The 10575-nt window shown below is 41.5% G+C and overlaps 1 protein-coding gene across 1 annotated transcript in view; it reads left to right on the plus strand.

Moving 5' to 3' along the window:
• The window catches only part of adamts3 (ADAM metallopeptidase with thrombospondin type 1 motif 3), a 145969-nt gene extending 136313 nt beyond the window's left edge, over positions 1–9656 (plus strand). The window contains exon 22 of the mRNA XM_062980867.1: positions 6139–9656. Coding sequence (XP_062836937.1) covers positions 6139–6710 — 572 coding nt within the window. The 3' untranslated portion in view covers positions 6711–9656. The remainder of the gene's footprint in view (positions 1–6138) is intronic.
• The last annotated feature ends 919 nt before the right edge of the window (positions 9657–10575 follow it).

Raw genomic sequence — 10575 nt, forward strand, 5'->3', positions numbered from 1 at the left:
CCACCATGCTTATTTGGGGATTCTGGGTGCTATTGCCCTAGCTCTGGAAACCCAGGCTACAATTGCTTACGACATAATAATGTGTGTACGTGTTGAGAGCAAAGGGGATTTGAACTAGGAAAACGATACAAAGCTGAGAGTTAAATGTACTAGCTTTTTGAACTCATTCTGGATTTCTCTCCCTCTCCTATGTAGTTCTACCATTAACTAACAAACAAAAACACAGTGACAAAAAAAGCTGTAGGAGGGCTCATTACAGAACTTTGAAAATCACATCTAGCTAGGCCCAGGGTATTGTTAGTGCTTTGTTACATTCTGAGAACGCCTGGCTTTTTGTTTTGCCTAGAAGCAGAAAAGTCATTTATGGAACTAAAAGATTCACGATTTTTTTCCTGCAACAAATGGGGTGGTGGCGGTGGGAGATAAACCTCATTTGTTTTGCCAAGTATATAACCTGCAGTGTTTTTGCATTGCTTAAATGTGATAAGGCAACAATGCCCAGGGGTGGGAGATGAATGGACTTCCAAATGCTAGATTGCCTCATTGGCTTTGCTAGGCTGGGGCTGATGGGAATTGCAATCCTGGAGAAACTAGAGTTACATAGTTGCCCATGTCTGGGTGAGACAGCAGTTCAGAAGCTTCTGTATACTTTTAAAATCTTTTAATGGTATTTAAGAAAAAAGGGATCGACGAGATCTGGTGACCAAATACAGGTAGCCCCAAGTTACAAACAAGATAGGTTCTGTAAATCTGTTCTTAAATTTAATGTGTATGTAATTAGGAACAAATACATTTTGTGGTTGTTGTGAGTTTTCTGGGCTGTATGACCATGTTCCAGAAGCATTCTCTCCTGATGTTTCTCCCACATCTATGGCAGGCATCCTCAGAGGTTAAAGGGTCTGTTGGAAACTAAGCAAGGGAGGTTTATATATCTGTGGAATATCCAGGATGGGAGAAAAAACTCTTGCCTGCTTGAGGTACATGTGAATGTTGCAATTGGCCACCTTGATTAGCATTTTAATGGCCCGCAGTTTCAAGACCTGGCTGGTAGCTGCCTGGGGGAATCATTTGTTGGGAGGTGTTAGATGGCCCTAATTGATTCTTGTCTGGAATCCCCCTGTTTTTTAAGTCTTGCTCTTTATTTGCTCTTCTGATTTTAGTTTTTTTAATACTGGTAGCCAGATTTTGTTCCTTTTCCGTTTCCTCCTTTCTGTTGTCCATATTCTTGTGGATTTCAGTGGCTTCTCTGTGTCTGACATGGTAGTTGGAGTGGTTCAAGCATGTGGACAATTTCAACAGAAAGTCACAATAACCCAGTGATTCTGGCCATGAAAGCCTTCGACAACACAATGGCCTATGAGTCATTTGTAGGTCAGATGTTTGTATCTTGGGGACTGCCTATACTGGAATAAAGTGAAGTGAAGGAATCGTAGTAGAAAGATTAATGTATTATCTTTAAGATGTGGTGGTATGCACATCTGTGCCTTAGGTTGTCTGAGCTAGATGCCATCATTAGAACATCTATGCTCACATCTATGGCAGGCATCCTCAGAGGTTGTGAGGTATATTGGAAAAAATTAAGCAAGGAAGGTTTATATAGAATCATAGAATCATAGAATAGTAGAGTTGGAAGAGACCTCATGGGCCATCCAGTCCAACCCCCTGCCAAGAAGCAGGAAATCGCATTCAAAGCACCCCCGACAGATGGCCATCCAGCCTCTGCTTAAAAGCCTCCAAGGAAGGAGCCTCCACCACAGCCCGGGGGAGAGAGTTCCACTGTCGAACAGCCCTCACAGTGAGGAAGTTCTTCCTGATGTTCAGGTGGAATCTCCTTTCCTGTAGTTTGAAGCCATTGTTCCGTGTCCTAGTCTGCAGGGCAGCAGAAAACAAGCTTGCTCCCTCCTCCCTATGACTTCCCTTCACGTATTTGTACATGGCTATCATGTCTCCTCTCAGCCTTCTCTTCTGCAGGCTAAACATGCCAAGCTCTTTAAGCCGCTCCTCATAGGGCTTGTTCTCCAGACCCTTAATCATTTTAGTCGCCCTCCTCTGGACGCTTTCCAGCTTGTCAACATCTCCCTTCAACTGTGGTGCCCAAAATTGGACACAGTATTCCAGTTGTGGTCTGACCAAGGCAGAATAGAGGGGGAGCAGGACTTCCCTGGATCTAGACGCTATTCCTCTATTGATGCAGGCCAAAATCCCATTGGCTTTTTTAGCTGCTGCATCACATTGTTGGCTCATGTTTAACTTGTTGTCCACGAGGACTCCAAGGTCTTTTTCGCACACACTGCTGTCAAGCCAGGCGTCCCCCATTCTGTATCTTTGATTTCCATTTTTTCTGCCGAAATGAAGTATCTTGCATTTGTCCCTGTTGAACTTCATTTTGTTAGTTTCGGCCCATCTCTCTAGTCTGTCAAGATCATTTTGAATTCTGCTCCTGTCTTCTGGAGTGTTAGCTATCCCTCCCAGTTTTGTGTCGTCTGCAAACTTGATGATCGTGCCTTCTAACCCTTCGTCTAAGTCGTTAATAAAGATGTTGAACAGAACCGGGCCCAGGACGGAGCCCTGTGGCACTCCACTTGTCACTTCTTTCCATGATGAAGATGACGCATTGGTGAGCACCCTTTGGGTTCGTTCGCTTAGCCAATTGCAGATCCACCTAACCGTAGTTTTGTCTAGCCCACATTTTACTAGTTTATTTGCCAGAAGGTCGTGGGGGACTTTGTCGAAGGCCTTACTGAAATCCAGGTAGGCTACATCCACAGCATTCCCTGTATCGACCCAACTCGTAACTCTATCGAAAAAAGAGATCAGATTAGTCTGGCATGACTTGTTTTTGGTAAATCCGTGTTGACTATTAGCAATGACCGCATTTGTTTCTAAGTGTTCGCAGACCACTTCCTTGATGATCTTTTCCAGAATCTTGCCTGGTATCGATGTGAGGCTGACCGGACGGTAATTGTTTGGGTCGTTCTTTTTTCCCTTCTTGAAGATAGGGACCACATTCGCCCTCCTCCAATCTGCTGGGACTTCTCCCGTTCTCCAAGAACTCTCGAAGAGATTAATTACAACATTCACACTTGCCTCCAACAGACAAGAGTTCCTTCTCCCACCCTGGACCTTCCACAGATATATGCATAGGTTTTACTATACAAGTAGCTTGCTGGTTTTGTTTTAATTTATTCTTTGTATTTTTAAAGGTATGTGCAGTGACACAAGTCTGACAATAGTTCTGACAATTGCAAGATCGATGACAACTACCAAACTCATTTAATAGTACTTTGCCAGACCTGAGGTCTTTTGAGTATACCTTATGTACACAATTCTACATTGCAACCCAATATTTTTGTGATCAGCCCATGTTGTGTACATTTTTCTTTACTTTGTCCTATTTAATTCAAGGTTTGCATTCCTAATGGGAGACTGGTGCTTCTCTCTGCTAGATGAAGTGTCTACAGATGTATCTGCAAAAAATAAGCATGAATGCCTAGGGACAAAGACATAATACTCCACTTTAAAATACATCTCAAGGCTCAGCAGTAACACAGAGCATAAATTGATTTTCAAATAATGGTGCAATCATAAGGGAATTTTGAAAATGCACCTCTAATCTGACCTTCAGCAGTTGCTCCATTAATGTGTCCTCCCAAGGTGTACATTTATAACCCTTTAAAAACAGCATTATTAAGCTTGGAGTAGAGCGGATAGGGAAAACTGGTAATATCCTGAAAGAATCACCGGCAGTTGCCACGGTGAGGGAGGGAAATAATGTGTTATTGTTTCTTTAGTCCTCTTTCTCTTTTTCTTTTTTCTTTTCATTCCTTCTATTGTCAGCATATTTATCCCAATTATTCCAGTAAGGCAATTTCAGGGTATAATTCTTTTGCTAAAGGAAGCCATGACATTGCAATCTTCTTACCAAGGCACAAAAGCCTTTGAAAACACAAATATTTTCCATAGAGCAAATAAAATGTCCTGTACCCAGCATTTTCTGCACAGGACATCACATTTTTTCTATGGGGAAAATTATTTCTGTGTTCAAAGACTTTCTTGCATCAGAAAAAAATTGGCTATAATTATTGGTTGCTTCCATCACAAGTGAAATTAGTAAAGAAAGGATTATATCTCTAGTTTCATAATAATAATAATAATAATAATAATAATAATAATAATAATAATAATAATAACAACAACAACAACAACAACAATAGACATAGACAAAATTACGACCTGCCAACTGCAAAAGACCACCTTATTGGGATCTGCGCGCATCATCCGAAAATACATCACACAGTCCTAGACACTTGGGAAGTGTTCAACTTGCGATTTTGTGATACGAAATCCAGCATATCTATCTTGTTTGCTGTGTCATAATAAAATAATAATAATAATAATACACTTATATTATTCTGCTTTATCTCCCCAGAGGGATTCAGAGCGAATTACACAATACACATATAAGGTAAACATTCAATGCCTATTACACAGTGAACAATGACAATACACAGACAAAGCTAAAAGTCTTTCCCCTTTTTCAACTCCAACGTCTGGAGGCAATGTTCAACTCCATCCATGGGGAGGTGCTCTCGTTCCACTTTTCCATGTTCTCCAATCGTGTTGCCAGCATGTCTGCATATGTGCAGTGAGCACCCTTTTACCTTTCCGCCAAGACCTATTGATCTACTCGCACTGCACGGTTTCGAACTGCTAGCTTGGCAGAAGCTAGGGCTGACAGTCGGGAGCTCACTCCGACTCGCAGCTTCAAACTGGCAACCTTCCAGTCAGCAGATTTCCTGCAGCTTATGGTTTAACTCGCTGCACTATCATGGCCAACCAAAGTATATTAAAGTATTCCGGTGTATGTAAAGGAACGTTGCACATGTGTGTAACACCAACAAGATTCCTATTATTATATATAAGGCTGTATCCAGACTAAGAGTGATTTTTAAAGCTTTTGTGTTGTGTACCTTCAAGTAATTGCTGTCTTATGGTGATCCTAAGGCAAAGCTATAACTGGGTTTTCTTTTGAGATATTTTTTTCACTGCTTTTGAAGCTGAGAGAGTGTGATTTGTCCAGGTCATCCATTAGATTTCCATGGCAGAGTAGTAATTCAAACCCTGATCTCCATTGCTGAAGCCACTACAACATTTTGTCTTTCTATATTTAAAGTACAATTAGGCCCTTAGTATTTGTTGGAATTTGCTTCCAGAAGCCTATGTGGATCCTGAAGTCTTAGTGCTCTCCCACCAGTGAAATCACAATATTGTGGGTTAACGATGGGCAACTTTTATTATATGTTACCAATCAATCTCTGTGTGATCTGCCAACCAAATTTAAGGGCATGACGGGTCTACTTTCTTGCCTCTCCCTTCGTTCAAAGAGCAATTCTTTGCCCTTATGCTGAGGATGGGAAAGAAATTATATACAATAGCATTGTAAAATGGCAAAATCAAGGCTTGCTTTTTAGATTTTTTGTGGTGAGAAATATTTTCAAGCCATAGATTGTTGATTTTATGGATGCAGAGCTAAATGTAGTACCATGTAGTATCATTAAAACTACTGGCATTTACATTCTGTGGTAAGAGTCACTGATTCTAAATCTCAATAGTAGCTAGGACAGAGACTTTATTAAACTATCATAATCAGTTGTTTGGATTGCTTTTAAGCATCAGTAGAGTGTAGCTTCTTTAATTTTAACGCCTTTGGTCTATTTCAACCATTGAAATTATCTAAACATGTCTTGAGGGGGGGTTTTTTGCACAAAAGTTCTTTTGTTATTAATGTATGAATAAGTCATAATCTGAGCTCCATTATTAATCTGTTGATCTGGTCTTGCCTGTTTCCTGCATCTCCACCTTCTACAAAATGGATGGTTTTCTTCTTTCCACCCTGTGGAGATGATAGCCTGAATGGCCACAGAAAGTTGTTCACTGCTTTGAAGTTTTTGCCAATTGTATAGATTTCATGGACCAGGTCTTCCATGCGAGTGATGACACACTTTTTCAAGGATTTCTTGATCAGAGCATTATGTCTTGAGAGTTTTTAAGACCGATCAAAATTCTATTCCTCTTGAGTCGTACCTTGCTTCTCCATGATGTGCCACTCATAACCTGTGTTGGGTTTTTCTCTTCCAGATGAGCCTTGCCAAGGAGATAAGTCTATCTTCTGCCAGATGGAGGTGCTTGCCCGATACTGTTCAATTCCAGGCTACAAAAAGTTGTGCTGTGAATCTTGCAGCAGACGTAGTAGCACCCTTCCACCTCCCTTCCTAAGCGAAGCTGCAGAAACCGAAGAGGAAATGATGGCCAGCCATGGTGGCCCACCCAAGACTTTGGTGGGTCCGACATCCTTAGTCTCACTTCAGCCTGAAGGTCCAGGTTCTTTGGTCAGGATGTCCTCGGCAGAAGAAACACATGCCCTCATTCCTCAGACCTATGGCAGGGCCAGAGTGGTCGGTCCTTTGCAGCGAAGAGTGAAGAACCAAGCGAGGAACAAGACTTCTGGGTCGGTGGCAATGCCATACCAGCCACCAACCAAAAGTGGCCCTCTCCTTAGCCACAATTCCTCAGCCTCATTAGATAGCAGTCCAGCCCTAGCAGACAACAGCAGCTCAGCGAGTCTTCATTCTCCACACAGAACCTCACGGAGAAATGAGAAGCAAGCGGACAGGTGGCAGCTGCCAAGGGCTTCGACTGTAGAAAGATGAAACTTATCAGTGGGGAAGGAGGGGACTCATGAAAGTGAAGAAGTCGTCTCGTTGTTTTGTTCCCAGTACCATGGTGCATGCAAAATTTCCAAGTGCAGGACTTTCAACGTCAACAGCTGAAACTGAGAGGGAAAAAGTGCAGGTTCACTTTGCAGTCAAATCAACCCCTTGCCCTCTTCTTTCCCCTTTTCCTCTTCTCCCAATATCAGTTTACTTGTATATTTCAAAAGGAAACTCCAAAATGACATGAACAAGAAAGCAAATAGCTGAGTGGGTTGGCTATTCCCTGCCCATTAGAAATCTAGGCTGTACATCAGCTGCTTAAAAAAAACCCCAAAAGGTATATTACTAATTCATCAAAAGAATAAAGTAAACGAAATTATTGGGAAAGCTGGAGAAAGAGGAATAGCAACCGAACAGCAGAACCAAAATTTTACACTTCTATGAATTTTTTTTTTACCTTGGAACCACGAACTGTATTGCTAATTTATCTCTATAAAATTATGAATATTAAGATTTGAATTTGCAGCTGCCGTGTACATAATGTATATTACTAACAGAGGAGGAGGGGGGAAGAAAACCAGTATTATTTTTCAGAGTTTTGTGTTCTTCAGCCATTCACGTATGAACTTTACATTTAAGAATCATGTTTAGGTGCCTGCCGTTCAAATTCTGCCTTATTCACATTCCATGAGCATGCTTGTCAGCCGAGATCCAAAGAGCTCGATAACATTAATCCAGCTGGATTTGTTTGTGCTGTAACAGAACTGAGTAGTTTTCATGAACATGGAGTCAGTGGTAGGAAAGAAAGGGGTTAATGCAGAAATTCTGAAATCTTTTGCTTCCAGCTTTGGTGCTGAGCCATCCAGAAGCTGATGATGGCAAGGAAGTTCTGCCTGTGGCTCTTTGGATCCCAGCATGCAGTGTTAACTGCGAGAGATAATCTCCCATTTGTCTGTCACTTCAGAGAACGGTTAGATTATGATCACAGTTCGGCACTGTGTAGTTTGGGGAATGGTAAGGTACTCAATGTACGCATTTGAGGTTATTCATTTGCACCACTTTAAGGGGAATGTATTTGGAGGAATAGAAATGTACCAATGGGTGAACATAAAAACCTGATTCTCAGTGCCTCCAGAAAGAACCAAGACAGAAAAGAAACATTCAATCTAAAACGCTTAAGGGAGATTTGTTGAGGCCTAGGTTCATAGTGCCTTCTTTCCTTTCCCTGCCCCACAGGATTAGTTGCACAGGGAAGGTGTGCACAGACTAGTCTGTGGTCCAAGCTGTCCAAGCACTGAATCCAAAACTAGCCTATACAACCAACATTGCAAACACAAACAGTTTCTAGTGCTGGCATCAAGAGGGGTACCAGTGCTGAATTTATTCTGCACCACATTGCACCCCTTTATGAACAGGTGAGTTTGGTCTTGGGGTGGTCCAAACAACTGTGACGTTGCAGGTTACAACAGAGTGTTAAAAGGAGAAATGAGTGTAAAAGCTGAGAAAGATGCACATGGGGACATCCCCATTGGGATGAATGGTAGCTATAGGTAGGTAAGTCTGACTGGAAGTTGGTGCTCATCTCCATTTCTAAGTCGAAGAGCCGGCGTTGTCCATAGACACCTCCAAGGTCATGTGGCTGGCATGACTGCATGGATCGCCGTTACCTTCCTGCCGAAGCGGTACCTATTGATCTACTCACATTTTGCATGTTTTCGAACTGCTAGGTTGGCAGGAGCTGGAGCTAACAGCGGAAACTCAAGCCGCTCCCAGGATTTGAACCTAGGACCTTTCGGTCTGCAAGTTCAGCAGCTCAGCACTTTAACGCACTTCGCCACCGGGGCTCCATATATATATATATAGAGAGAGAGAGGGGGGGGTATATGTATAGCTATAGGTAGCTCTGGCTACTATGCAGGGCTGGCTCTACCATTGGGCAGAATGAGCAAGGAGCCTCAAGTAGGGGATGTTGATGGACAGCAGTCGCAACTTGTGGATCTCCCTCTTGAGTTCCCAGCCCAGGGCTGTGAGCATCCTATGGCCTTTATGACAGCTCCCAAAACTACTCTGCTGCTCTCACATGTTAATGACATTTTCAATTGTTTTGAAGGAAGATTCAGCTGTTGATCCAGTTTACTTCAGCAGATGAATTGATGCCCTTTGCTTGAAGCCGTCAAAAATTGTGGATGTAACTCACTGAAATAGAATATGGTTCTGTAGGACACATAATAAACCAATCGTTGAAACTAAGCAGATCCAAGCATGGTACCTGCATGAAAGAACTGCTTAGGGAGCTTGTGAATCGATGCCTTGAAATCCATAAAAGAAAGATGAGATGTAACAGTAAGAGATGTTTTGCATGCACAAGATTGCAAACTCAATCTTTGTCATTTGTAATAGTAGAGTTGGAAAATATGTTTTCAAGAGGCCTTGGAGACCTGATGCCAAGGGAGTTAGAAGGACTTCTAGTTGACCGAATATCAGGCAGCAGGATATACTCACAGAATAAGGATCTATATTTGCAATTTCACCCCAAAAGGTTAACACATAAGAAGCATCTGCCCTTTTTTCACTTTGGTTCTACAATCAGAATATGGTAGTGCTTGAAGGCAACTTTATAGCTATATTATTGTTCTTTCTGCTAGATAAGCTGTTATTCATTTGTCAGTCCGTAGAACATCTCCAAACTGGAACAAGCAGAAACAATGAATCATGGATGTGACGTTTTCAAATGGGGCTGAACATGAACATATTGGATCTCAAGATGTATGTGTGGGAGGAAGTGGTGTCTTGCTACCCACACCACCACATTTACCTGTGATAAATTTAGGGCACTACGGTACATGTCCACCATTTCTGTGAGGCAGGTGTACTCTTCTCTCCTGGGTTTTTCTGTAAAGTACTGTATATAGGAATGAAAAGTAAAGCTATTTATTAAAAGTTTCTCATTGCCGTTTGTTTTCTGTGCTTGTATTTAATGTACAATACTGAATATTTACACGCCCACACAAATAGAGACTTTATTAAAGCAGGGAAATATGGCACAGTTGCAGTCTCAAGATATTTACGTGTTTGCACATTACGATTGACGTACAGGTCACATCCTGCTAAAATGCTTGGGTCTTGCAAGCTTAGGCTTTACTTATTTGTTTTCTTTATTGAGTAAATCAACCTGTAGTCTAGTCCCCTTCTTTTCCTGTTGTCATGTACTTTACAAAACAATTTTCTTTTCCAGTGAGCTGATGCATCTGCACTGATCAAAAACATGTTCCAGAGAGTTTTCAAGGAACTTTTTAAGGCACAGAGAGACTGTAGAAGAAAAATTGTATTACAGATGCTTGGTCTATTAATGACAATAATTCTATTAGCTCAACAATCCTATTAGACCCATTTGGATTCCACGCTAGGAAATTGCCAAGAGCATTTGTTTGAAAGAAGAATAGTTGTTGCGTGCCTTCCAGTAATTTCAGACTTGTGATTCAACCTAGAATTACATTGACAGTTTAACCATGCAAACCTGATAAACTGAGTAACATGGGAATTACAGAGTGCAGGAGGGCACCAAACACTGGGGAGATCAGCCTCAATGATCCTGAGAGTAATCAGAACAATAGTAGGAGGACCCAAATGTGGATACAAGACAACAACAAGATGTAGGAATCACCTAGAGAGTGATATTGGATGTCTTTTCCACATCGTAATACTCTTAGGTAATTTTAAATTCTGAACATAGTCGTTAATTGCTCTTCTTTCCTTTAGATCACAACTCTATTGACAAGTTCTTTCAGAAGTTGACCAACAAATGGCATTGAATGATCTAAAGATTTTAAAGAGTTCCCTCTAAAAATCTCTAGATCCTCCA

This window comes from Anolis carolinensis, chromosome 5 (genome assembly GCF_035594765.1).
Source record: "Anolis carolinensis isolate JA03-04 chromosome 5, rAnoCar3.1.pri, whole genome shotgun sequence".
NCBI classification, from domain to species: Eukaryota; Metazoa; Chordata; class Lepidosauria; order Squamata; family Dactyloidae; genus Anolis; species Anolis carolinensis.